This window comes from Suillus subaureus, assembly GCF_016647635.1.
Source record: "Suillus subaureus strain MN1 chromosome Unknown BJ212scaffold_41, whole genome shotgun sequence".
Taxonomy (NCBI): domain Eukaryota; kingdom Fungi; phylum Basidiomycota; class Agaricomycetes; order Boletales; family Suillaceae; genus Suillus; species Suillus subaureus.
The window spans coordinates 138277-164704 of NW_024538597.1; the positions used below are offsets into that span (position 1 = coordinate 138277).

Below are 26428 nucleotides of genomic sequence, written 5' to 3' on the forward strand. Positions count from 1 at the left end.
TCATTTTGAAGGCAGGGCCTTGTGCCTACTGGAGAATGGACTTGTCCTTGAGTCGCAGGCTGGAGATGTGGCTCTCTTTAGATCTAGTGAGGTGATGCATTTCAACTTGGATTACAGGGGAGCAAGGGCATCTCTTGTCTTTCAGACTGACAAGGAGTTTGCAGCCTGGCTTAGGGATTGCAATGGCTGGGTAGACAATGAGACCATGCATCCTTTCATATGATGCGTATTCTTACAGTTTGTTAAGGTCGTGTGCTCAAGAGGGTCGGATCACAAGGGCTTGGCCTCAGCTTGTACTGCTGTGCCCCTTTCCCGAGTATGTGCCCTTAATTTCCAGGGGCTAGAACAGTTGTCTGGAGTTTCCGGGATTTGACTAGGGTGGATAACGGATGTCCGGATCTGAAACATGAGATAAATCCGACGGACGTCTGGATGTTACCTGGGCAAGTGGATAAGGCTAATCCGGACGAAGTCTGGACTAGAAACTAACAGAGGATGGACTACCTTTAAGGTAGAGTCAGAAATGTAGTCTAGGATGCAATCCTAAGACTCGGAATATGACAAGAGACTTATCTCAAGTCTGGAGGACACAGGAATGAGCAGGAACTAAGATGATATTTGAACTGGAGTATTTCTGAGAGTTACAGGAGGTTTATATACTGTAGGTATCATATAGGAATCAGTCAGCAAACATAAAGGCTATGTACAAAGCATATGCAGAGTCTATTAGTAAGTAGGACAGATCACAAATAATGAACACCGGAAATGAAATGTATGTAATGGATCAATAATCAAAAGGGAAACATGGTTAACCAGAGTCTGGAGACAGGGGCAGTCTAAATGGGGTTGGGCGCTGATATAGGGTTTGGATTCTGGAAGGGAGATAAAGATAGATCAGATCATTTGAGATCTGGATCTTGGATCCAGATATCCGGAGAAGCGGATTTAGAGTTGAGAGTCCAGAATGGCATATGACACAGTTGTCAATTACTAAGGTGGTGCCTGGCTGCTGAGTAAGTGAGTTTTAAAGGCAGCTTTAATTCACCTCATTCCCTTCTGATGACCTCATTGGTTTCACTACTACATCTCTATATTACAATGTCTCACAAGGCCAAAAGCAAGAGAGCAAAGTCACCCACACCTCCACCCCCTGTATCCAAAACCAGAGGACAAAAGAAAGCTGCTTCAACATTACAGGTCCCAGATGAGCAATATGAAGAATTCTTGAAATTTCAAGCACAGAAGAAGAAGGAAGCAGAATGCAGTCATAAAGAAGGTATGTTAAACAGAATTATAATGAATGGAAAATACTCTAATAAATGTTTATGTTATAGATGTCAGGAAGAAAGTTGATACCTTTATGGATGAAAAGAGTGACATTGAGCAGGAGGTCTTAACAGACAAAAAGAGAAAAAGAGGTGCACTTTCTCATTTATACTAGGGGCAGAAACAATGATGTGTACTTTACAGTAACAAGAATGCACTCAGTTGCAGCAGTGCCTACAATGGAGGGTGTGGACATAGAGGATGATGCCAATCTATCTGATATTTTGCCCCTGCTTGGCCCCACCAAAATGAAAACACCTGTAGCAGCTCTTGATGGTTGGTCAGTGTTTGTGTGTGTATACAGTGCTAATTATATATTAGAATCAGATGTTGAAGTCAACAATCGAACACTGGCAGATAGTAGTGGTGAAGAGGGGGACAATAGTAATTCTACTGCAACCACAGAAGTTAGGAGAACTAATGGGGTATGTAACTTTATCTGCAAAACATTGAGCCTAACCTACTATAACATATCTAGCTTATTCAGGTCAAGGATGAGTCCACAGACAACACCACAGATCATCTCAGGAGGAAATGTGTCCCCAAAGGCAATGTCAAACCACTAACTACTCTAGCTTCATTGAAGAAGGATGAATGTGGACCCTTGGTTGATCTCACTCACTAGCTCCTTCAAATCAAAGTTGCTTTGGAGGTTGCTTTTCCTGGACCTTCAGTAGATGTCTAAGATTCGTTCACATGGGACTGCATCAAGGAAGCAGCCAAGGATCCAGGCTCACCCTTGAAGCCCATGCTTGATATGATTGGCAGCAACGATGTTCTAAAAAGCAGGGCCATAGCTTATGTAGGTATTGTAATCTATTTGAGACATGACACTAATATTCTTGTTAGGTGTGGCCTGGTGCTAGCCAGTTGAGGGGAGAGCTGGTTAGAAAGGTGAGAGATACTGTGATATTTCAGTTACAGCAAATGCATCCTAAGGAAATTGGTATCTTTTTTTTATATCATTCATTTTGAGTATTTCACTGATTGGTATCAGGTGATATCACCAACTGGCTTCTTACTACCAAGAAGGACCCATTTTTCTGCAGTGAATTGGACCTCAAAGTATGTAAGTCTATCTTTGCAACAAGGGTACAATACTAATTGATATCTGTAGGCCAAGACATTCAACAAGAATCTGCCTTTCAGAGCATCACTGCTGTGTCAGCTTCTTTATAGTCAATTTTTCCAAGGACCAGGATCTGAGGGCATAGCATATATGGAATGCTTCCAGAAACTTCCCAACAATCTCATAGCTCTACTAGCTACTGTGGTAACTATCTTTCCTCATTGTCATATGTTGCTAATACATGACCTTTGCTAGGGAGAATGTGCTTATAAAGGCATGTTAACAGGTTCACCTGTTGTTGTTGACTTTAAGGAACCAATATTCCAGCACAGGTAGTAGCTCATGTCTGCATCACTCACTTATGTACTGATCAATGATTTCACTGTTTTTAGACATCAGTATTATACAGTGGCTCAAAAAACTGTCTGCATGTTTTGACATTTTTCACTATCTAGGATATTGTGTTTGAACAAACAAACGGCTCAAGGACATGCTTATAGCACATTGTAGTATGGCTTCAGGGCTTTCATTTGAGCCCTACACTGTGGGAATTGGTGGAGATATGGTGGAGACATAAGGCTTATAAAATGATGACTCATGTGGACAGTTTTTTGAGTGTATATTAAAACTATATAAATCATTATTTATGACAATATATAAATTATGAAGTGGTGTCATTATGTTATTTTATGACTATATCTAACTATATAAACCAGAATATCTCATGTATCATAGTCATAATCACCATGAAAGCCATCTCCTCTGCTCAAAGAGATAATATCCTCTCTCTGTCTTATGCTGGCCTCTCTGCTGGCCAAATTTCCTCTAGAACTGGAGTATGCAAGTCCACTGTGGCCAAGTTTATCAAAGAAAGCCACCCAGACAAGGAAAACTCTTGTGGAGGACATCCATCCAAGCTTACCTCTACTGACAAAAGGGCTATTATCCAACATATCACTACAGGAAAGGCTGATAATGCTGTCCAAGCCACCCATTATATCAATTCCACCATGACTACCCCTGTCTCTTCACAAACTGTGAGGAATGTTCTCAAGGCAGCTCATCTCAAGGCAGTAACAAAGAAGAAAAAGCCTCTTCTCTTCATCAAACATAGGCAGAGAAGACTAGCCTTTGTCTTAGCTCATCAACACTGGACTGTAGAGGACTGGAAGCATGAAGCATGTTATATGGTCAGATGAGACCAAAATCAATAGGATTGGGTCAGATGGGAAGGTATATGTATGGAAAAAGAAGGGAGATGGCCTAACAGACAGAGAGGTTAATGGGACTGTCAAGTTTGGAGGAGGTTCTTTAATGGTATGGGGCTGTATGGGATGGAATGGTGTGGGAATGCTTGCTGAGGTTGAGGGGAAGATGAATGCTGAGCAGTATGTGGACATTTTAAATGACCACTTGCTGCCTAGCTTGGCAGAATCAGAATCAGGGATTGATGAAAAAGATATCATTTTCCAACAGGATAATGATCCCAAGCACACATCCAGAAGAGCTAAGGAATGGTTTGAAGAACATAACATCAATGTTCTTGACTGGCCAGCACAGTCTCCTGATGTCAATGTCATTGAACATCTCTGGGGAACACTCAAGAAAAAGCTTCAAGCCTATGAAAACCCCCCTAAAGGAGTATGGAAGCTTTGGGAGAGAGTAGCAGTGGAATGGGGGAAGATCACAGCTGAGGATTGCCAGAAATTAATTGAGAGTATGCCTAGAAGGATAGAGGCAGTAATTAAAGCCAAGGGAGGCCATACAAAATACTAGAATACCTAGTTATTATTGTAAAATACTTGAGTCAAAAAACTGTCTGCATGAGTCACCATTTTGTGAGCCTTGTATCTCCACCATATCTCCACCGATTCCCACGGTGTAAGGCTCAAATGAAAGCCCTGAAGCCATACTACAATGTGCTATAACCATGTCCTTGAGCCATTTGTTCGTTCTCACACAATATTATAGATAGTGAAAAATGTCAAAACATGCAGACAGTTTTTTGAGCCACTGTAATTAGCAAAACAATCAAAATGAAAATGACATGTACAATATGAATAGCTACTAGAACTCTTCATTCATGATGTGGTTATCATAAGGAGTGAAAAATTCAGCCTGGGCTGTTGCAGAGATATGACCTTGATGGTATGCACTCTTGAGCAATTAAAGAGCCTCAAGTGTTGTTGGCTTCAAACAGCTGTGATGCACAGTCCCAGTAACACCGCTGCTCAAAAATGCTCTCTCAGACACAATAGCTGATCCCTGAATGGCGAGGTAATCCTTTGTGATGCAGGAGATAGTCGGGTATTGTATAGAATGGTGCTTGAAAGTTTCTGATCATGTTAGTATGCAAGCAACACAAAGAAAATAACAAGACATACACCCCACCAGGCCACCACATTGTTGATGTCCTTGAGCGGTGCATCTAGATAGTCCTCAAGTTCTTGACAAGGCCTTTGTGTGGTTGTGTCATTCATGACACACAATTTGACAGAGCTTCTCATCCAATTATGGCCATACAAGCCTTGGCGAGCAAGCAAGGGAGGCACAGTAACAGATGGCTCTGCAGGAGCCTGTGAGGGAGTACTACTGTGATGTGATGGCACAGCCTGAATGACAAATGAAAGAATTGAGAGTGCCATTGGATGCAGGAGGGGAAAGGAGGATGGTAGTTTCATCATCTGGGTCATTGATCTACTCCATCTCTTCAGCACTTTTCAATGAACCATCAGGATGATGGGCTGGTGCAGACAACTCGAGCATAGTTGCAGCAGGGAGTGCGAATGTCAAACCTATACCACAAGTGAATACATATCTTGAACTAAATAAAAAAATATTGCGCACCTTTGAGTTCCAAAATGACAATCCATTGTGCAAACTTGGTGGAAAACCTGGGAATCACCACAGTAGTAGGTATATTCTGAAAGAAAAAACATTAGAAGTTAGCAATTTATCAAACATGAGAGATGGTGAACATAGTACTGGTGCTTCAAGTTGTTGCATAGCTGAAAAGGCACCCTTGTTGCTAGCACAATGTTGGGAATGCTACTGTTAGTAGAAGAGAAGGAACAGAAAATGGTGAGTGCACTACTTAAACTGACAGGAAGCCTCATGAAAAACACACAGCTGGAATTGTGTGTGTGGTGCAGGTTCGAACTGGTCCAGACACATCTGAACCAGTCTGCATTTTTCAGTGATGACACCAAACCCTGAACCTGTTAGGGGGTTCAGTCCAGGAGAGAGACCAAACCTGTGACCAAACCACTGGTCCAGTCTGGATGGGTCTGGGTTCGAACCAGGGTTTGGGACCAGACTGCAGCAGCACTACAACAGTAACACTCCTTGGCTGCCCTGCCACCATCGCCGTTTCAGGGACATGGAAGATGAGGATTCCATTGCCAGTCTGGATGTTTTGCAGGCCTTACCTGCTCCTATTAAAGCCAACTTAATTTAGATTATATTTCTTTGCTGTTCCTTTTTGTTATTGTGTTGCTCTGATGTTATCTTGCACTCTCTCTGTATACTTTGTAATTGTAGAACTAAATGTATTTCTTGTCGTGCCTGATAACATGTCAACAGAACCAATTAACACCATGTACAATTAAGCTGATTAAGGTAGCTTAAGTCACGTGGTATTTTACTGATTGGCATCCTCATCTACGACGTACAAGTACTTGTCCGTCGGATTTTCCAGTTCCCTAGTGTTGCAAGATATACTGGGCCTTGGACTCGACACTGCTGACATTGTAGGCACCGAAAACATAACCATATATTGCCATATCTTGGTCATGCAATTTTTGTGATGGAAGCCTGCCACGTGTGTCCTACATGCATGTTCTGGGTGGCATCTCTTGTAAGCTCTAACCGGCCCTAGCGAGCTTTACCGAAGTTTACGAAAGCTACTGAGTCACCCTACTTATTATTTATCGTTTATCGCGATCAATCACTCTTAACCGCTACTTGGTGTCATAGAAAACCGATGGATCGTGTTTTGGAAGCAGGGCACAAAGACGTCTATAGACACTGACAGATACTCGCAGGCCAACACTGTGTCTAGGCACATCATAACAGCCTGTTCCATCACGACTGATGTCTGATGCTTGTCTAGCTCTTATAGATAGAATGGAGAATGCAATACACAATCCGGAATCAGCTCAAGCAAATCAAAACATATTGTGAGTGTGTTGGGAAGTTGTTCTTCTCCATGACGCATCTAGACATCAAAGCTTCTCATGCGACCTCAGGATAATACTGCATCATGCTCCTAAGTTCTGTTTCCGGAATCCTCTTCTCAAACTCAAATGTGCATGGCAGGACATTTGGCATCGTCCCGCTCATGAACCCCGTGTCCTCTAGTGGCTTCGTAGGATCCAGAGTGAGCTTGTAGGCCCAAAGAATAAGGAGGGTGGTTATGAACACCGATCTGTACCAACTAAAATGAGTTTGGAAGACTGCATGCGTGCGAAATAACTTTACCTATTCGCGACATGTTGACCGGGGCATACGCTGGGAGGAATGTCATTCAAAAAACGGATGGCTGGGGGACAGTACTGACCGTCGACCAAAGCCGTAGGCAAAGAATTTTAAATCATCTCTTAGGCTACCTTTATCGTCAATCCAGCGTTGAGGCTTGAACGCATAAGGCTCCGGATAGACATCTGGATCCCGAGAGATAGACCTGGGCGGTGACCATTAGACCCTTCATTTCTTGAAGGATGGTGCTTACCAATGGTTGCCGAACACCGTAGTCCCAGCTGGAATACAATAGTTTTCCTGATAGACCAAATCATCATTTGCGCGATTGGTTGTTCAAAGATCACTTACCCAAATCACGTCCTCGGTTGTTCGGTGAGCCATTCCTGCAGCGTGAATGTTGTAACACCAAGGCACAAAATGAAAACAAATATGCCCACCAGCAGAAGCCACAGGTCGCCATCTCAAAGCCTCAGAGATGAACGCTTGCAGGCAGGGAAGGGACCCTTGGTCGGCAAAGGTCGGCGCTTTAGTGCGGAAATTATTGAATCCATGGGACTGCAATACGGAAACCAATCTAGCTACCTCGGTGCCTTCCGATGACTGTGTCGAGCTCGGCCTGAACTTTGGCTTGCTCATCAGGGAAACATGAGGCTGCCATGAGCACCGTGCATATCGAGATAGAAGTCTGTCGCCTCTTATTTTAGTCGCATATCTTTGGAGACAACAAAACACCTCACTGTGTCTAATCCAGCTCCAAAGAGGGCACCACCGAGAAAGGCCACCTCGGTCTCTGTCAAACCATGGGATTGGTCATTTTCCAGCATATGTTTCATGAACGAAGGGCCGATGTCCACGTCGCTCTGCTGTGGAACAACTCAGACATGAAGTCGAGATTCGAAAGGAAATGTATACCATATGCTCCCTCACGCGATTTAACTGACCAAGGTAGACTGTTTTCCTCCTCTCAAACAACAGTCTCAACTCTCGGCCATACCAAGGGAGGTATTTGAGCCACGGGATCGACTCCACCAGGTAAGCACCAGGACGCTGGATTTCAGTAACCTTTCCCATCATTTGAAGCCTCTCAATGACTTCAGGATCAGCCGCAGACGTGGGCGTATTCTTCCCGTATGTTACTTTCAAAATTATAGATGCAGCATAACTTCAAAGTACCCGTAAGCAAAGTACTGATACTGTCATGGTTGACAGTGCTTACGTTACCACATGGTGCCGGAAGTTGTGTGGATTATCAAGAACGCCAAGAACTATGTTCTTCGCATGTGACATCTGCAGTGGCTGATAGGCCTCAGCTGCTTTAGGTTGGAGATGAGAATGAAGTGCTCTGCATCACGTTGAAAGGTAAGATGGATGAGGGGATGTATCGCAGATTACTAACCTACGCATGCGACGTAACCGGTCCACGAAGGGTATAAAGGCAATACTCATTCCGCCGCTAAACATTTCGCCAGCAGCAATCATGGGGGGACGATCAGCTAGAAATTTGCCCTGATTCTCCATAATTTCCACGGCGGCCTGAAAAAAATGTTATTGAGCCAGAATATGACAACGCAGCGTACAGGGACTGACTCTGTAACGCCCGATAATAATGATCCGCTCTAATTTTGATCGGATAGTAATCAGAGGACCGTACTCGTCAATCCATTCTGCTATGGTGAGGAATGGTCTTGCCGGAGATAGGACACAATCAGCATTCAAAACTCGATGACTCAAATTGGACATTTTACTTGCGAGGTGGCAGGACGTGCCCTCGAAGTCTCCAAGTGGGAGGGGAAGGTGGAAGAGGAAGGCCACTCTTTGATTTAGGACGGTAAGCCCAAAAAGTTACTCCCACTACAGTAAGACAAGCCGCAGCACTGAAGACCAGCTGCGTGTTGACAGGGTCAGGTTGTTGGAGTGGGATGAATGCAAAGAAGGATTGGAGGGAACTCATCGTAAGTTGCGGTGCATTTGGATGAAGAGTGACTTTTAAGCACCTCCTCCTAATTGATGTGCCACCTGTACCAAGATATGAAGTATTGCTGGCATGCAACGGTTACGGCTTATCATTTCTAGCCGTGGAAGAACTACAACAGTCATACCACATCGCAGGGTACTTTCACCCAAACAACCATTCTGATGGACATGCGAATGGGGACTCGCTTACAGCTGAATTTGCTAGCACAGTTCATCCTATCATATCAGTGATTCGGAAACGTATATCAGCGATTTTTGACACCGTGTCCGACATGCGAATGGGGACTCGCTTGCAATTCATCTGGCTAGTATAGTTCATCCTATCATATTATAGAATTTATTAGCGGGCTTTGGCGTCGTGTCCGCACCATCAATGTATGGCTCACCACGACGCTGAGGCATGCCCATCTAAGCCAGAGGAGACAGTTCCTGCTACTAGCGTGAATCTATTCACCAATGGAAGACGAACACTCTAGCATCGACACCAACGTTCGACACTCAACAGGACAGATCCACACTGTGGGGTGCTACCGGTGGGGTGCCCGACATTAATTGACTTGTTCTCGCCCTACCTCCATGGCTCCAACAATACCCTACTAATCACCACAGTCAGCACCAAATTGCTACCAGTACTAAAAGACTCGAGAGGCACGCACGATTTGCTTGTAGGAGAGTCTGAATGTGATTTGGATATTACTAAGTGTCGCATCATGATGACCCCTCTCTAGGTGGTTTTCTTACTGGATGTTGTGACCGATAATTTAGAATTTTCAAACTCCACTGTAGTCCTTCTTGCCTTTTGCTAGTCAGTCTCGTCGTCGTCCTTGTTGAATATGTCTTCATATAAATCAGCCGCGTTCAGAAACAAACTGCTCTCTGATTCTTCGGAATCAAAATTTCACCCTCAAGTTCAAACACTCCAAGAATTATTCCCTACCTGGTCAAATGAAGGTGCGTCCTTATTTTGCAACATGACGTTCGTTAATTCTCCATACTTTCAGATCTCCAGTCTCTCCTCAATGAGGTCGGTGGTGATCTCGATCTTGCAGTGATTCGAATCAGCGAAGGCATGTCGTATTTGTTTTTGCATTTTTCTTGTCATGGTTTTGTTAATTCCGTAACGACCCATAGGGCACGCGGAACAATGGGGCTCAGTTACGCGCAAAAAGGACAAAAAGACTCCTGTAGCTCAGCACGCACCGTCAAAGGACCCAAGCATCTCACGTAGTGACTCGCGCGGCGGTCGAGGTGGGCGCGGGGGACGCGGCGGTCCTGGTAGAGGCGGTGGTCGTGGTCGTGGTGGCGCACGGGGTGCACCAGTCAATGGTCATCCTTCCTCTCGTGCCAAAGCTCATGTCCCCGCTTCCGAAGACAAACCAGCAGTACAGGTTGAGGATCTCACTGAACATGCTGTTGATAAACCAGAGTCAAATGAAGGTTGGGGTGTTACACAGGACGCAAATGAATCGACTACAGCTATGACCTGGCCTTCGGAGCCTACAATTGCTGAATCGACTTCTGCCCAATTGCAGCCCACAATATCTGCTTCGTGGGGTGCTAATACTGGATGGGGTAACGTGGCTGCTGTGTCCAAACCTCCTATATCATCTGCTAAATTTCCGGCGACTTCCAAACTTTCCTGGGCTCAAATTGCAAAGTGGGCATCGTTTAAGAATTCAATTTGGTATTCCACAACTAATCATTGCTTGCGTACAGACCACAAGAGAAACTCGTCGCAGCGTCACCTCCTGCACTTCCTGCGCCAGCAGTCGCCACTCCTGCACCTGAACCAGTCTTTGAACACGATCCTCTTCCACCATCTGTTAATGGCGATGCAGAACCAGTATCGGAAGGTCGGGAGGATCCGACAACTGTTCAGCCTCCTGAGTGGGATGATGAGCCTCAACTTCAACCCCAAACCCAACATCAACCTCCTGCAGACGTTTGGATTTCTTCTCAACCTCTGTCAACGTCGGAACCAGAACCGGTACCAGAGCCCCCGACTGTACAAGAGGAGCCCGCTGCTTCCGCACCCGAGCCTGTGGTCGTCGTGTCGGCTCTTCCAACCCAAATTCAAAAGCAGGATGCCCCCACTCGGTCCAAATCGCCTGTGTCTCTTTCTTCCCGCCCTGCGGTTCGTGGCAAGTACAAGGGCATCGATCAAGCTGTTGTCATGCCATTGTCGACTGTTTTCACCCCTGGCCTTGAGAAAGTGGGCATGCAATTTGGAAGTTTGAGTCTTGGTGGGGATGCCATTGAGCCGACGCCGTGAGTTAAAATCAAGAACTGATATGAAGATCATAAACTGATATATTTCGGTTAGCGTCGAACCTCCCGTAGCTGAACAGCCGCCATCCCCACAGCAGGCCACTCAGCCACTCTCACCTCTTGCGCCTCCTGCACCTCCTGCACCCGTGCAACAACAAGAACTTCAACAGAGCACTCCCGCACCTGCACCGTCCGTTGCTACCTCTATCGCTACTTCTCCCTCGCAGCCTGTTCTCCCTTCCCCAGTGCAGCCTGTCCTTCCCCCTTCACAAACAACGCAATTTGTACCTCCCCAACCTACAGCACCAATCCCGCAGGTACCTCAGCATACTCTTGCACCCTCAATGTCCCTTCCTACCCTTCCGCCGTCGAGCACCAGCTTCACTCAGCAGCCTCCCTCACAACCGCAGCACCAGCCTCAGCATCAACACCAGCACCAGCCGCAACACCAACCTCAACACCAGCCTCAACACCAACCTCAGCATCAACCCCAGCATCAACCTCAGCAATTACCCCAGCTTCAGCCGTATGCCGCTCACTTGCACCTAGACAGCCCGCAAACACAGTCTCAACAATACAGCCCTGCCCAGCAGGTGCAGGCCCAGTCTGCGGCCTATTTCCGGCAAGATGCACCATATTTCAATGCACCAACGCCTCCTCAACAGCAGGATTACAGTGCATCCATGAGTGGTGGTATGGGTCCTTTTGGACAGATTGGGACGCAGCATCAGCAACACCAATCACAAGGGAATCACCTTAGTGGCTTTGGAGGTAGTGAATACTACGGTGATAATCAACGCGTCAGTACACTGTTCCGGCTTGTTGTACTTGTGTTCTGATGTTTAAGTGCAGCAGGGCTTTTACGAATCCTATGCGCAATCTCCAGGGTTTGGCGGCAATCGCAATGTCCTAGGTCACGATGATGTCAAGGGTCTTCCTACTTCCCAACACCAGCACCAACATTCGCAACCCCCCTCGTCCGTCATCCCTCCGTCTACGTCTCAGTCGTCGCAGCCTGCCGCCGCAAGCGCACAGCAACCCTACGCACCGCCAATGCCCTACTATTATCCGTATCCTCAAAACCAGTACTATGGCAGTCCCTACAACCAAGGTTACCCTACGCCCTTCGTCAAGTACCCTGCTCCTACACCACCGGCGATGTTCCAGCACCAACACCAGCCCGCAAAACAGAATGACGGGTTGAGTATGGGTGCGGGCGTGCAGCGCGGATTTGGCGGGTATGCAGATGAAATCGGGTACCACCAGCCCCCGCAACAGCAGACACAAAGCAATCACCATACACCCAGTGAGAGGCAATTGTACGGACACGGTCAAGGGTTTTTGGGTCGCGGAGTAGCTGCACAGAGCGGGTCGCCTGAGGCTTCTTATCGCAAAGATTCAGCGCAAGGGGTTGGTGTGCAACAGCAACCTGCAGGCCGTGGTGTGCGAGGACAATACCCGCAGGTGCAGGGTAATTCAGAAGGTAATTTCTACCCATACCAGCCGAGTCGCCAATACTGGCAGTAGGTGAATGCGCAATAGGCGCTTTCTGCCGAGTCTCGATTTTTGTACGTATGTGCCATTGATACTGACCAGTGTTACACGCGTTTTTCTTTCCCCGTTCGTGTTCACTTGCATACTGTTTCTTCCTTTTAGTCTTGATATCACGTTTCTATAGTCTGCATTATGTGTGTTGCAATTGTAGTACCGTTCTAGCACCACTTTATCATATTGTGAATACGACTGGGAGGGCTCATCGATATCGAGGAGCTCCCCGATTGACGCGGTACTCTGACGTCTTGCGTGAACGACTGAGTTGTGTACATATGTGGTGAGTACCATAGCCATCTTAAATCTCTTGGATCCTCCTGTCTCTCTCGCCTATGGCATACACGTTGCCCTCGCGGGCTTTGCACACTTCCTCTTTATTCTCCACAAACGTTTGTGGCACACCTGCGGGACGCTCCTGAGCCTCCAGCAGTAGAGACCAGAGAGTAGTAATGAACGAGGGCGTTGATGCCGTGAGGAAACCTGTCAGATTTATTTGCGTTTTCTTTGGGTCTGGGGTCTAAAGGAAAATACAATGGACACGGAGAAGTCTTGAACGCGTAAAAAAGCTTACGGTGTGATTTGGGTCGTCGAGGAGACCCATGGCATACTCGATGACCACTTCATCTTCAAAGCCAACGGGTTCTATGACTTTTTTGATGGTGATTCATGGGCGTATGATATTGAGATTTACTTTTTTGAGGTCCACCTGAGGAACGAGATAGGAGTTATGTAATTACCTGAAGCACCTTTTTATCAAACTCTGGTGGAAATTTCACATCAATAGCTTCGTCAGAGTAGCGACGGTCCGAGTCTGCAGAAGTGCCTTTGAAGGACCCTGTTATTCCAGACAGTGATCAGGATCTCGGCGAAAGGAAACTTACCTGTGTCGGCCGTGACTTGACTATAGTACTACTAGTAATAATCAACTTTTGATACCCCGTTCTTCAAGTTCGGAAGGAACCTGGAACAATACCTTTTTTTTTTTTTTTGGATCCTTGTTTATTGTCCGTGGGGGCGAGGCCCTATGTTAGACAGTACATGCGGTATGGAACAATACCTTACTATACTTTCCGTCACGCACAGTACCAGTGAGTCTTTCCTACTAGGTCTAAAGCGATACTGTTGCTGTGCATGATCATAAATATCAGGATCCAGAGTTTTTCCGCGTCAATTCAAAATAGTTTTCAGTGCCAGTGTTGTTGGCAAAACTGGCTGTGCCGGTCCTCAGCAGAACTCACGCGATGGCAAAACTTGGTAGAACTCCAGGGTATCCAAGACTCGCGGAGACGTAATTTAGATCTCTGATAACATAGTTTGAATTCAAGAGAACATGCAAAACGACGTCCCTAAAGTAAGATGGTGCATGCTGGAGGACACCCCCTCGCATCACTGATCAACGACGATTTCGAGTGCCTGGAACAAGTTGACAACAGCTCGCATCGTTACTACTGGAAATGCAGACATTGCGGTGACACTGATAACTCATCAGGTGCTCGGATCCAAGGTCGAGGCCTTATAATCAGTCACTAGCTCCATTCGCTGGCGGCCAAGCAGACGACTTTTCTTGGTAGAAAAACCTTCCAATCAATTCCGAAATCCACCCACTCAAGGCCTTCTCTGTGACAATCCTCTCGATCGTAGGGCATGCAGGTGAAGTAGAGCACACATTCTCTGATATCGGCACAATACAATCTGCACGATGGTGTAATCTTTCAGCTGACACATTTGAAACACAGCAAAATTCGTGCAAACACGAGGCTCAGTCGATCTTGCTGGTCTAGAGAGTATCTCGCCTGATGACATCGCCACTGAATTTGCAGCTCATGAAGAGCTGAAAATGACTGAAGAAGTTCAAAACATTAACGAAGTTAGAAGTGCTCGAGGGAAATGCTCTTGATTTTGACAAGTTGGATCGGGTCGAACAAGGATTAATACCACAGACTGTTCTAGATGAGGTTGAGGTGGTTGTTTACAATGGTGAGGGTAACGGCTGGGACGAGGCAACATCAATGTTAGGGATGAGTCGTACACATGGTCTACGTATACATAACCTAGCTGAGTGCCTATAGAGTTTTGCCAAGTTTTGCCGGCTATAACCGGCAAAACTAAAGCCACATAGTTTTGCCCCCCACAGTGCCATGGCACACTAGTTCTCACCGCCAAAAATCATATAGTACATCATGCGTTTCATGCTAAGTCACGTCCCCCTGGCCGCACTGGTCTTGGCCAACAAGTACTGTCTCATCTGAAACTGCAATTCAGGTCTCAGTTTTGATCGCAGCCATCATCTCTGATCCGAGTCTGATGCCCCTTGTCTCACACAAGTGCGGCGATATTCCTCATCACGCTACGCCTGGGCCCTACAAACTATTGTCCAATATTGTTGCGATATCATCAGCCTTAGACTTCATTGCGATGCATGTGATGATTTAGCTTCAACTATCCACGAAAGTCTGTTAAGTACCTCCCATCGAGCAACCGTTCTGGAGTCTCTATGAAGTTCAGAGTCTCCGCTGCAGCGCTGCTCTGGTGTCTGTATCCATTGGTCACAGTGGTATCCGAATCACCTGCCTTCAAACACTATGGCAGAGCCTCGAGACACTTATTTATGAGATGTATTCTCATCCCTCATCCAAGGTACACACACAGACCATTGACTTTATATCCTAGTAGGACTGAGGCTGTAATCATGTCCGACACACTATTGCAAAATTCATTCTATATTGGCAATGTTTTCAATTCCATTCTATACGGTGAGCACTTTGACAGGTTATTATTCTTGACTTGATAGTCTACAGGTGTGGAGTTGATGCTGTACTTCAACACTATGCAAGCATACTTCGAAAAACAATTAGAGCACAGGCCCTCAGACAAGTTCTACATGATCTTCAGTACTATAATACTCTTTCTTATCACGATCTTTGTGGCCACGCAGTTAGTTTTGGGACAGGAGATGTGGATCATTAATGCAGGCTACCCTGGTGGAGCGTTCGCATACTTTGTTGCCCACGTGTCGGTATGGTATCAAACAATGGGTTCAGCTGCGTCTATCCTGCTGCAGTTGATGACTGATGCTCTACTCGTGAGTGCACTCCATAGCTCATCCCGGGATGAGTGTACTGATGAGCAGTCAGATTCATCGATGTTTCACGGTCTGGATTGGAAATTATCGCGTGCTTCTCGTTCCTTGTTGCCTCTGGTTATCGTCTCTCGGTAAGATAGTCACTTTCTTCCCTTGCGGCTACTTAGTCGATCGACAGTGTTCGGGATTCTCGACCTCACCACCAGTGGTTCTCCGAATGGCGATTTCTTTGAGGGGCTGGCAGCACGCGTTGGATTGGTGTATTTTTCCTTGACCATTGGCCTCAACGTCATTACCACTTGTCTTATCTGTGGCCGCATAATATTTTATGCAAGGTGCATGCGAAACCACCCTGGTCCCGAAGTTGCGAAGGTTTACTTCACTACAGTGACCATTGTTGTCGAGTCTGCGCTACCATACACATTATTTGGGATCACATTTCTGGTGTTATACGGTCTTGACAACAATACCTCGATTCTCTTCCTCTCGTTATATGGCATGTTTACTGTGAGCGGTGACAGCTGTCATATCCGAACTTCTGTTACTCAATTCTTTCTTAGTGTATTTCCCCCCAAATGCTAATTCTTCGCGTTGTGAGGCGAAGGGCGTGGAGCGCCGAAACAGCACAGCCAACGACTCTGGTCTTCGCTACTCACTCGGCTGCAGCGCCTTATACCACCTCCGAAGCTGAGACGTGTAGCTCGGTGGTTTAATTTGTGCGCTAAAGTACTGCAAGGCAGTCCATGAGTGGGGACCGGTGCTATTTCAGTAGCATTCAGTAGTTACTGTTGTTTATTTTTATCTTTGCCAAGAAAAGATTTCCAGTGAGAAGTCTTCGATATCAAAAGATGAGAGAACCTATAATGTATCATAGAGAAGAAGGATATTATTACGGCGAGTGGAAGCAGACTCACTGCCTCGGTGCTCAGCCCTTCGAAAATCTCGCTCGATCAAATATTGACCAGATCCACAGGACAGCTAGGATACACGTAAACAAGGAATCGTTCTGGTCAGCCGATATGCTCGCAGATATGACTTATTGTGGTGAATAAGTATTAACGTGGACCTCGATGATGATGCCACATTTGCCTCCTTGCGGTAACATGCCTGACGATCTTGACATGACCGCAATATGAATCATCTAAGCTGGCCGGCAGAGCCTCAGAGGACAATTATACACGATCAGCGCTTCAATGTTTTCTTGAGTGGTGATCTTGCCGTAAATGATTCATCTGGACAGATACGGAGAAACAACTGACTGGGCACCACACGACTACGCGAATCAGCAGGGAAGGCAGTCCTGCGACAGGATCCCTCATTTGTACCCAGTGGAGTGTGAATCTCACACGCAACCTGTGATGCCCAGCAGGTATATCATGATAGATAGTCCGGATCTACTTTGTTGGTGATCACCGGACATTAGTGATAGCTGCCCATATGTACATGTTCAATGCAACATTAGCATGGTGTGCGACATGCATATGAGGGATGCATGTAGAAAAATATGCCGTGAAGCCTGAAGCTGGCCATGGACGTCTGAATAGACGACTCCTCGAAAAGCAAGTGGATCAGTCGCTAGAACGTAATGAATTAATTAATTATAGGCCGAATAGAGAGCAACTTCGGCCGGCCGGGGTCTCGGCTCTCGCGGGGTCAGGAGGTATTCCGAATCCGAGTAACCATAGTGTAAGTAACCAAGAGCACGACAGAGCGCTCTTTTTACTGTTCTGAGTTCGTATCTCTGTTGCTGGTTTTTCTTTGACTGATTTTCTGCTAACAGGATAGCCTGTGTCATCAGCTCTAGTTAGACCTAAAACCGCTGTGACTTGGAAACCGTGGAACTTTGGTGGAGTGACCCTCCTTCTAATAACATCTTAGGACATGACTAGGCTACGCCCACCAAATTTAACGATCCAGTCAAGATCATACTCGTTCGAGTCCGAGTCGAATGCGTTTCCCAACACGTTTCCTGAATCAATATCAGAATCTCCGCTCGCATCGGATGATGAGCTTTTGCAGCTGTCTTCGCCTTCTTCCTCGTCCTCGAGCCCCATAGCCTTAAACATTCCTGATGCAGAAGAGTTGTCGCGAGACTTGGCAGAACTTGCTCAGCTACGCCAATCTGTGCAGAAAAATCTTCGTCTTCGACCAATTCGTTCGTTTAGCAGACTACCGAAGACTGCTATCCCAAGTGCTACCACTATCCCATGGCGCCAAGACCAACACCGCCGCCAGCAGTTTGATTCAGATTCTTCCTCTCCTAAAAGTGCAAGCAGCACGTACCTTACCCCCGTTGACATCCACTTTCCCAGTCCTCCTGCCTCATCTCCCCCCGAACCTCCAAGCCGTGCCCGGAAGCCTCAGCAACGCTCCGCGTCTATGCCATCCCCCCGCGTTCCCACTTCTGCTATGGATCCCGCTGAATTACTTATTCGTCTCGTCTCTCCCACTCGTCCACTCCTCATCGACACCCGCACTCACGTCGCCTATACCGCGACTCACATTTTAGGAAGTATTAATATCGCCATGCCGTCCCTAATTCTTAAGCGTTCAAAACGCACATTACCGACTTTCGCATCACTTCGCCAGTTCATCACCAGTGACGAAGGAAAGGAAGTTTTTGATTCCTGGGACATCGACGGGGATATCATCATCGTTCATGGGGAAGAGACTGATGAACGGGAGAGAGATAATCCGGGCGTCATTGCATGGGCCCTCCTTTCAGTTCTCTCAAGGTTCCTGAACCCGGACAAGGTGTGGTATCTTCGCGGAGGGATTGTAGGTGCTCAACTTCATGCACGACTTCGAAGATATATCATCAATGTGCCCCATTCTCCTCCTTCTCCTTCCCAAGCCTCTTTGCAACTGCCAAACCCACCCAAGAGCGCAAAGGGAAAGGCATTCCTTCAACTTGACACTCGCAGTGCTGCTGGGCCTAGTAGTAGCGTGCAAATAGAACAGGCAGATCAAGGCCATGGGGGCGAAGTGGAAAGACAAGGACACTCACCATTACCAGTTATGCCTGGGCTCTCGCTCACTCTTGATAGCCCTATAGATTCTGACCCTCCGCCCTCCAAACTTGCCTTCCGCCGCCCACCTCCCCCGCGGAGATCAAATAATGTCAGTGTTGATAGTATCAAGGCAAATGGAACCAGTAATGGAGCAAATAGTAGCGCAGAGTGCGAACAGACTCTGGCGAAACCAAACAAACATGTTGTGACAACTCTCCCGCGGCTTCAGATTCACACAGCCCCAACGCGCAGCTCTACGCTCCCTATCACACCCTCGCAACAGGCCGTGTTCCTCCACCCACCGCCTGCATCCCCGTCGCATCTCACGCTCCTCCATTCCAATCACACACCTCCAGCGAGCGCGTATAACTCGAGCTTCAATTTCAGTCTCACCAATGGTAGCTGCCTTGGGAATGCAAGTTCATCTCCGCCAATGCCCGTGACACCATCTACTGCAAGGCCGACGCCCACAAATTCCACACCCGGTAGCACTTCCTCAGATGCCGAAAACGAACGTGAAGAATTCGTCATCTCTACGATCCTCCCTAACTTCCTCTTCCTCGGCCCTGAACTTATTTTACCTGCACATGTCTCCGAATTAAAATCCCTAGGCGTTAAGCGAATCATTAACATCGCGGCTGAATGTACAGACGACCGTGGGCTAATGCTGCGGGAACGGTTCGAGCGGTATGTGCATATTCCGATGAGGGATTGTGTCGAGGAGGAAGGAGTACGTAAGGGGTTGAGTGAGGCCTGTGATGTGCTTGGTGAGTACTTCACTTCTGTTACAATCCAATATTTCTGTCGGTAGAAAATTGGGTTTCTAATTCAAAGCTTCTCTCGTTTCCACCACTATACGTTCTTCCTCGATGTACATGAACTGATTTCCGATGCAGACGAGGCTGCTCTCTACAACGCACCCACATATGTGCACTGTAAAGCTGGGAAGTCACGTAGCGTCACCGCAGTGATGGCGTATCTCATCCACAGCCACCACTGGCCACTGGCACGTGCATACCAGTTTGTCCTAGAGCGCCGCAAAGGTATCAGCCCGAATATCGGGTTTGTAAGCGAACTCATGGCATTTGAGGAAGCAGAGCTCGGGCGTATAACGAAGCCCAAGCCATCTGCTGCAGTGAGTGAAAGTAGTGTTGGTGACGTCGGTGTGGGCACGGGCAGGCGGCCAGCGCATGTTAGGGAGAGCTTACCACCAATGCCTTCATGGGACCGCGAGGAGGAAGAAGCAGGGGAGGAAATAGGCCAGGACATGGAGATAAGGGACCGGGAGGGACGGTATCGACATGTCAGGCGGGCTCCGGTGGATGAGAACACTTTGCAGCCAATGAGGCGAGTGAGCAAGGCAGGTCTCGAGAGTGCTGGATCGATAAATAGCAATGACGGAGATGTGACGTGATGCCGCATAAGAACTTGGTCATACCCTGCTGTCTTAGTGCATCGTTGATGGACCATTCTCTGATCTTCGTATATACTTAACGAATTACCTTAAGCCCAATGACTTCACTTGTTCAAGCAGTCGACTTTGGAATGAGTAACGTCGCTGTTGCGTCCGATTTGACAATCTCAATCAACTGCGTGAAGCTTGACTTGCACTTGCAGGTTCACGGGTGGGGAACATGAGGATCGACATTGAAGAATGTATATAAGTACAAGAAACTAGCCATCCAACAGCAATCAGACCCAAACCCACTCATCATCCAGTCGACGCTGCACATCGATGATTTTGGCCCTCAGGTCCTGAGCCTTACTAGCTTTGATGGAATACTGCTCGATCACCTCGATAATCCTATTTAACGCGTGGTCCCTCTCGAGACGTGCATCAGAAACTACTGAGGGCACGCTGGATTGAATCGCTGCGTGGACATGGTTTTTGCTCGCCGCATCATAGGCCATCATGGCAAGCTTGATGACAGGACAAGAGATGGACCATTTGGGCGCAAGTAGGAACAAAATCTGCATTGTGCATGTCAAGTCCACAATATATGTCATGATCCGCGACAAAGTCATGTTGCTAGATTGAAATCTCTATCCTGAGCAAGTTCATGTTAGTCGAGGTATACATTTACTCACGTCGGCCGGTAGATCTCATGAGCCCACGCAGGCGTGACAACACCCGTAGTGGCGGACACGCTAGGTGCGAAGTCATGTGGCGTAAGGATATCCACTATTGCGGAGACTACAGCAAGTCCGAAATCAAGATCACTGCAGGCGCTCCATGAGTTGGAACGTGTGCAATTAACCGCGACGACTCACGACGCATTTGTCGTATCTGGAAGCTGGTTGACATTGTCCAGACCTCGTAGAAGTAGTTGTTTGAACTCGGGACCGAGCAGATCCTTGGTAGATACAGGTTATATAGTCATGATTCATGGTGAGAACTCGTGCATAGTTGACATCTTACCTGATGGGGGTCGTCGAAGTTCCAAATGTCGATGATATCCGCATGGATCGCAGACAGACATTCCCACATTGTGTAACCCGTGAAATTTGTACCCGCTGCAAGACATTTCCAATGCCCTTAAAAGGCCATAAGTCATAACATCGTCTAAGAATATGTCAGTGATGACACCAACGTTTCTTGCCAATGCTACACTGATGAATTAGAGCAGCAAAAGGGCGATGATTGTGCATACACAATTGACGCCTTGATCTTAAGACCGATGTCCACTTGCTGAGCCATCATTGCAACCAGTGCCGCTTCCCCTGCGACGTATTTGTCAACATTGGTGGTTGTGACATCGACTAGCTGTTGTACGGTGTCTTCTATCGCGTCCTCTGCTGACGAGGTTTTTCAATACGGATTTGCAAAATGACTGGTCATTTCGCACCAAAAACAACGACATGCGGTATCTCACTATCGACTGCAGCTTCAAGTGGTTCAACACACGACTGGCGGAGTGTTTTTTTCGTATCTTCCAATATTTGGCCAGCTTCCATAGCATTGTGTTGCGCATCATACAAGTCGAATTGGGTAAGAACGACAACAATCGGAACTGTCATTGGAGATGAATCACGAAAGCACAAGCTGCGGGAATTGTACACACTGTCACGGCCGAGTACTTGCTTTCTTGATCTCAAAAAGTCCTGTACACCACTCTCAAGCAAGCATTCCTTGATACGAGGTATCGGGATGCAAAGCCTTGGACGATAGGTTTCTAGTAAACAGCTGCAAAGACAACCAAAAATCGTACCAGATAGCATGTAATTTATCCTCCAAGTCAGGCATCTCAAGTCGGCGAGCGATGAAGTCTTTCACGATTGAGACACTGTTGCCGTCGCCACTTTCAAAGCCACCGCCATCGTGAAGGACAAATTTTGAATTGTCCGTGGTAAAGAGCTGCTTGTTAATATCCACGTCGCCTCGCATGTGTTTGGAGATAAACTGGAAAGGCAGGGGAGTGTCAGTACGTGTTCAAAGACATTGCTATGGTCTCCTGACTCAACTCCATCATTTATTTTGAATGCATGTTGAACCAATGCCGATTTTCCTACGCCAGTCTAGAAAATGGTCCTGATTCATTCATGCATGAAAGCAATAAAAAGGCAGACCTGCCCTAACACCAACAGTCGGAACCTGGGACAAGCCCGCACGATAGCGTCGACAGTTGACCGCAACTGCCTGATGAACTCGCATGAACGCGGATGCAATATAAAATTCTGAAAAAGCTAGAAAGACACTAACCATATTTCGATAACGATGGTCATCTTCCCTTGGGTCTCGTGAAATTCTAACAATGATATCACTTCATATACGGGTAGAGACATGTATTGATGCGGGCGAACCTCGTTTGCCATCTCTGTTAACTGATCTATGTAGAATCTTGTCTCTAGTGAATGATAAATCCACCAGCTTCTTCTGCGAGATCAGACCCATGATATTGTGCCGACAGTGCACAGACAGAGAAAATTGGTCGACAATCACCTCCCTAATAATGAGAATGATAAGAGATTGAAAACACTGAGGCAATGATGCTCACACGACAGGATCAAAAGTTGCACTGAGCGTCAATCCCGCGACTGAACTGTGAAAGCCTCGCGTATGACCACCAATTTTTAACTCGGCAAATTCGACCCTTCTTTTCGGGTCATGGATAGTTATGCCGATGCCTACCATGGAACGAGTAATATGTCAGTGAAATCACTTGGTTCAGAATTGTATGAGTCCTTACTGGAGATGCAAAGAGGAGGTTTTGGCCGATGATGAGACATTTTGGAAGAATAGGGGCACTTGGACAGAGGAAATATTAGCGGAGTTACCATTGTTTACTCTCCCACAGCGTAAGACGAAAGCACGGCCTGTCCCTGCGAGCATATTTGAAGAGTTTCCACTTAATTAATACCACCAAATTAACAGACGCCAGCCCATCTTCACTGACGCCTACAATACCCACTCATGACACCAACTCGGAAAATGAGCACGAGGAGTATATTGTATATAACTATTCTTCCCAACTGAACCAATTATACAAATTCTAATGCAAGTGTTCATGTAGACTTTGATAAGAGCTCGTTAGATTTGGGAGTACTCACATTAGATACGGTCGCCGGTCACAGATTCCCATACTCGACTTCCCCATCGATGACAGTTGCTGTCACTTTGGCACCCAAGATATCTTCTATAGGCACCGTCATGAAATCACGGTCCAGAACGACGAAATCAGCTTTCTTCCCGATTGAAAGCGAACCAAGAATATCTTCAGAAAAAGACGCGTATGCAGCGTCGAGCGTCATGCCTTTGAGCGCTTCAGCGCGCGTGAGACGTTCGGATGGGTACCTAGAAAGAGGGTAATCAATAATTTTTGAAACACCGCATGTGAAAGCATGTCAGAAACTCACCATCCTCCAGAACCATGAGGCGAGTCGCCTTTTGCAGAGAGACGTGAAACAGCGGCATAGAAACCAAGAAGGGGGTTGATGCCCTCGACAGGAAAGTCAGAGCCAAGGGGCAAGACTCCGGTTGGAGATGCGCTGTGGGGTATTAGTGCCACCTCGATACAAGCCGAGAAGAGAAAGTAACTTACTTGAGTAGAGCTCGATATGCATATGCGCCTAGGATTCTCTTTGGACCCTGTAGGAACCCAGTTTGATGTGCTCCAAGACGAGATAAGAAAAAGGACTTACCAACCGATCCTCAGCGTACCACATGTCGCTTGTCCTGTAAGACGAGATATATCAGTCAGACAGTTGACAAGGTACGTCGACGGACTCACGCATGGGTCGGTTGCACACTGGGTATCACTGGAATTTTATCCCATCCATAACACGAACGTGAAGTGAAAATTGGACTCTTACCACCTAAATTTCCAGTCCGCTTGATATCATCCAGTGTCAAGATTTGCGCATGCTCAATACGAGGTCGCAAAGCACCTATGGAAAACGAAGCGTTGGCGAGAATATCCTCATAAATGTCAAGTACGACATGATTCGCCCGGTCCCCAATGCAGTGGATGTTCTAGTGGTAAAGGTCAAATAGTTGAGGTAGTACAAGGATGAAAAGAGATCATAGATATCAGACACTTACAACTTGCCAACCATCGGTTGAAAACTCCCTTACTAGCTTTGCCAGTACTTCCGGCCGCACTCGCATGATACCGCTCGTTGATGGATTATCACTATACTAAAATCTTTATATCAGCACATTCATGCTTGAACGGTAACGTGGGTAGATGCTCACGGGCTCAAGCAGTGCAGCACCGAATGAACCAAGCGCACCTATTTATTGAAGATGAATATAAGCACAGAGCATCAATTGGAACGGAACCGACCATCCAAGAAAAGTTTGACGCTGCGCACTGTCAATCGTCCACCAAATCCGTGCTGAATCAGTCTTGGAATCTGGCTTCCCCAGTAGTCATCAGAGTTCACATTGCCCATGAGATAAAGCCGGAGCTGGTACCCATGTCAGTAAACTGCTACGCTCCAGGAGACCGAGAACTAACAGGTAGCTTCTGAGTCTCTGAAAGTCTGGAAGATGATTAATTCAAAAAATTTTGGGAAAGCATGGGTAACATACTTCTTGTAGAACCGTATTTCTTCTGGGACAGAAAATGCGTCGTGCACGCTAGTCAGACCCACAGCGAGGGCATCACTACCAGCGCGGGTGAAGTACTCCATTGCGCGGGCCTCGCTGAAGGGTTGCGAGGGAACGAGATCCATAGCATTATCGACAAATATTCCTGTAATTCCATAAAGGTTTCAGACAAAGAGGTACTGCCTCAAGAATAGAACTCCCGAAGGAGAGAAACACACCGATGGGTTTCCCGTGCCCGTCACGAATAATCAGCCCCCCATCGATGTTCTCGGGGAGGGGTGCCATGAGCTGCAGCACGCGATTGGATACCCAGGAGGCATGAACATCGATACGGGCGAGAGAGATTCGTCGACCGCGAAGAAGTGGTTCCCTATCAAAGTCGTCCTTGGGTATTGTGAGGAACTGTGAAGAGAAAGTAAATAAAGAGACATACGGCATGAGGATATTGCGCTCCAGGCCATTTGTTCTGATCCCATCCCATGCCCTCTATCCACCGAGTTGGATCACCCAGAATGTCAGGATGTGATATAACATAAGCTTTCAAGCGGCTCAAAACCTCTTTCATGCTGCATCAGTATGTTGACGGTGGACTACAAAGCCAGTCGAAACAAACCATCTACAGAGGCACAGTCTTCCAAGTTGAGATTCATCTTAAAACCATAGTGCAATATATGAGCATGGGCGTCTTCAAGGGTCAAGAATGAGGGCTCGAAATTCGAATTCAAGTTGGTGATTCGTACCAGCCAGCCCGGGAACTACGATACTGTCAGGTTGGATGTCTATTACTCTCAGAGATGGTTCGAGAAAATTAAATGGCCAAGGTAAGTGGATGACGCCTGCCAGTGGGATCTCTGACCACCATCGACCCCGCCAGCGTAAGGTTACGTCCTCTATCACAAGCGCAGCGCGTGAGTTGGTTGCATAAACAAGGCCACGTTGACTCGCGCATACCTAGATCACCTGTGTCTGAGATGAGGGTATCGTGTACAACGATGCATTGGACATTCGGAAGATCTGAGTCGACTGTGTAGATGGTGGAGTTGGCAGAACAGACTGCATAGTCTAAGGAATGGGTTTCAGGTTTAAGCCAAGTCACGGTCGCTGCCGTGGCTCCCAGCGCAACCAAGAGTGCGAGGGGCCGTGATCTAGCCCACCAGCCTTGTTTCTGAGGTGACTTGATACCAGTACTAGTACTCTGCCCACTGGCGCTTGCCGGCTTGACTGGGAGTGAAGAGCCCATATATGTCGTGCGAGAAAACACGCAAAGCGAGTTGGGATACAAGTATATGTAACTAAACTTCTACAAAGAGTTTGATCCCGCGGAGGCAATTCGCATCGATGCCATGTGTGCGCTCCACTCGAACCCCTTTACCAGGTACTCCAGTAACGGTTTGGCTCAGGCGTGCACTCCCCTCAAACTTTTTTGCTGACGCGTTCTCGAACCGAACAACCTGGGAACACTCGGCACTGCAGTTTCAGTGATCGAGCAGCCCGAAACAGTTTTCTTTTGGACCTGTACCGTGCTTTGAGCCCCTCTGAGACTCACAGTTGAACATCGTCATGGCGTCCTCTTGCTCATTCTGTATCAATAGTATGTCAGTATAGGCTGTAACTAAACA

General features: G+C 47.0%; 8 protein-coding genes across 8 annotated transcripts; 4 read left to right on the forward strand and 4 right to left on the reverse strand.

Moving 5' to 3' along the window:
• Window positions 1–1098: 1098 nt before the first annotated feature.
• Window positions 1099–2731, forward strand: BJ212DRAFT_1485381 (uncharacterized protein; the record flags this gene model as incomplete). The annotated part of the gene is made up of 10 exons (XM_041340971.1): window positions 1099–1276; window positions 1335–1418; window positions 1471–1602; window positions 1648–1751; window positions 1805–1933; window positions 2039–2128; window positions 2176–2272; window positions 2324–2391; window positions 2444–2599; window positions 2651–2731. The coding sequence occupies 10 exons, from the start codon at window positions 1099–1101 to the stop codon at window positions 2729–2731; spliced, it is 1119 nt and encodes a 372-aa protein (XP_041188263.1).
• A 3897-nt stretch (window positions 2732–6628) lies between these two features.
• On the reverse strand, window positions 6629–8825 carry BJ212DRAFT_1485384 (cytochrome P450; the record flags this gene model as incomplete). The annotated part of the gene is made up of 13 exons (XM_041340972.1): window positions 6629–6821; window positions 6875–6904; window positions 6954–7076; window positions 7125–7171; window positions 7223–7257; window positions 7312–7398; window positions 7457–7559; window positions 7612–7737; window positions 7787–8036; window positions 8091–8216; window positions 8271–8407; window positions 8462–8558; window positions 8620–8825. 13 exons carry the CDS (start codon window positions 8823–8825, stop codon window positions 6629–6631), a joined length of 1560 nt encoding a protein of 519 aa, XP_041188264.1.
• A 791-nt stretch (window positions 8826–9616) lies between these two features.
• Window positions 9617–12918, forward strand: BJ212DRAFT_726718 (uncharacterized protein). The gene is made up of 6 exons (XM_041343923.1): window positions 9617–9799; window positions 9850–9915; window positions 9980–10505; window positions 10565–11116; window positions 11172–11916; window positions 11969–12918. The coding sequence occupies exons 1-6, from the start codon at window positions 9682–9684 to the stop codon at window positions 12641–12643; spliced, it is 2682 nt and encodes an 893-aa protein (XP_041188265.1). The 5' UTR covers window positions 9617–9681; the 3' UTR covers window positions 12644–12918.
• Window positions 12919–12965: 47 nt separating this feature from the next.
• Window positions 12966–13268, reverse strand: BJ212DRAFT_1485386 (uncharacterized protein; the record flags this gene model as incomplete). Its single annotated transcript, XM_041340973.1, has 2 exons — window positions 12966–13184; window positions 13239–13268. 2 exons carry the CDS (start codon window positions 13266–13268, stop codon window positions 12966–12968), a joined length of 249 nt encoding a protein of 82 aa, XP_041188266.1.
• A 1551-nt stretch (window positions 13269–14819) lies between these two features.
• On the forward strand, window positions 14820–16574 carry BJ212DRAFT_1385597 (uncharacterized protein). The gene is made up of 5 exons (XM_041336805.1): window positions 14820–15420; window positions 15466–15749; window positions 15802–15880; window positions 15928–16256; window positions 16310–16574. Exons 1-5 carry the CDS (start codon window positions 15276–15278, stop codon window positions 16460–16462), a joined length of 990 nt encoding a protein of 329 aa, XP_041188267.1. The 5' UTR covers window positions 14820–15275; the 3' UTR covers window positions 16463–16574.
• An 867-nt stretch (window positions 16575–17441) lies between these two features.
• On the forward strand, window positions 17442–20345 carry BJ212DRAFT_1385601 (uncharacterized protein). Its single transcript, XM_041336806.1, has 3 exons — window positions 17442–17480; window positions 17530–19527; window positions 19657–20345. The coding sequence occupies exons 2-3, from the start codon at window positions 17631–17633 to the stop codon at window positions 20172–20174; spliced, it is 2415 nt and encodes an 804-aa protein (XP_041188268.1). The 5' UTR covers window positions 17442–17480; window positions 17530–17630; the 3' UTR covers window positions 20175–20345.
• A 107-nt stretch (window positions 20346–20452) lies between these two features.
• BJ212DRAFT_1485389 (uncharacterized protein) lies at window positions 20453–22987 on the reverse strand (the record flags this gene model as incomplete). The annotated part of the gene is made up of 14 exons (XM_041340974.1): window positions 20453–20789; window positions 20849–20980; window positions 21032–21114; window positions 21180–21295; window positions 21352–21365; window positions 21412–21556; window positions 21607–21771; window positions 21823–21917; window positions 21970–22160; window positions 22328–22397; window positions 22461–22506; window positions 22562–22704; window positions 22756–22885; window positions 22948–22987. 14 exons carry the CDS (start codon window positions 22985–22987, stop codon window positions 20453–20455), a joined length of 1707 nt encoding a protein of 568 aa, XP_041188269.1.
• Window positions 22988–23197: 210 nt separating this feature from the next.
• On the reverse strand, window positions 23198–26049 carry BJ212DRAFT_1535411 (amidohydrolase family-domain-containing protein; the record flags this gene model as incomplete). Its single annotated transcript, XM_041341811.1, has 16 exons — window positions 23198–23552; window positions 23615–23746; window positions 23800–23846; window positions 23900–23933; window positions 23989–24016; window positions 24071–24230; window positions 24300–24395; window positions 24453–24490; window positions 24544–24667; window positions 24718–24742; window positions 24792–24954; window positions 25028–25193; window positions 25243–25367; window positions 25423–25494; window positions 25550–25699; window positions 25761–26049. The coding sequence occupies 16 exons, from the start codon at window positions 26047–26049 to the stop codon at window positions 23327–23329; spliced, it is 1875 nt and encodes a 624-aa protein (XP_041188270.1). The 3' UTR covers window positions 23198–23326.
• Window positions 26050–26428: the final 379 nt, after the last annotated feature.

Bases quoted from the DNA above. Each gene is read 5' to 3' on its own strand.
- BJ212DRAFT_726718 (XM_041343923.1), top strand. From the start codon at position 9,682: ATGTCTTCATATAAATCAGCCGCGTTCAGAAACAAACTGCTCTCTGAT. The intron at 9,800-9,849 runs GTGCGTCCTTAT...CCATACTTTCAG, and splicing joins CCCTACCTGGTCAAATGAAG to ATCTCCAGTCTCTCCTCAAT. The intron at 11,917-11,968 runs GTCAGTACACTG...GTTTAAGTGCAG, and splicing joins ACTACGGTGATAATCAACGC to CAGGGCTTTTACGAATCCTA.
- BJ212DRAFT_1385597 (XM_041336805.1), top strand. From the start codon at position 15,276: ATGAGATGTATTCTCATCCCTCATCCAAGGTACACACACAGACCATTG. The intron at 15,750-15,801 runs GTGAGTGCACTC...ATGAGCAGTCAG, and splicing joins TGATGACTGATGCTCTACTC to ATTCATCGATGTTTCACGGT. The intron at 15,881-15,927 runs GTAAGATAGTCA...GTCGATCGACAG, and splicing joins CCTCTGGTTATCGTCTCTCG to TGTTCGGGATTCTCGACCTC.
- BJ212DRAFT_1385601 (XM_041336806.1), top strand. From the start codon at position 17,631: ATGACTAGGCTACGCCCACCAAATTTAACGATCCAGTCAAGATCATAC. The intron at 19,528-19,656 runs GTGAGTACTTCA...TTTCCGATGCAG, and splicing joins TGAGGCCTGTGATGTGCTTG to ACGAGGCTGCTCTCTACAAC.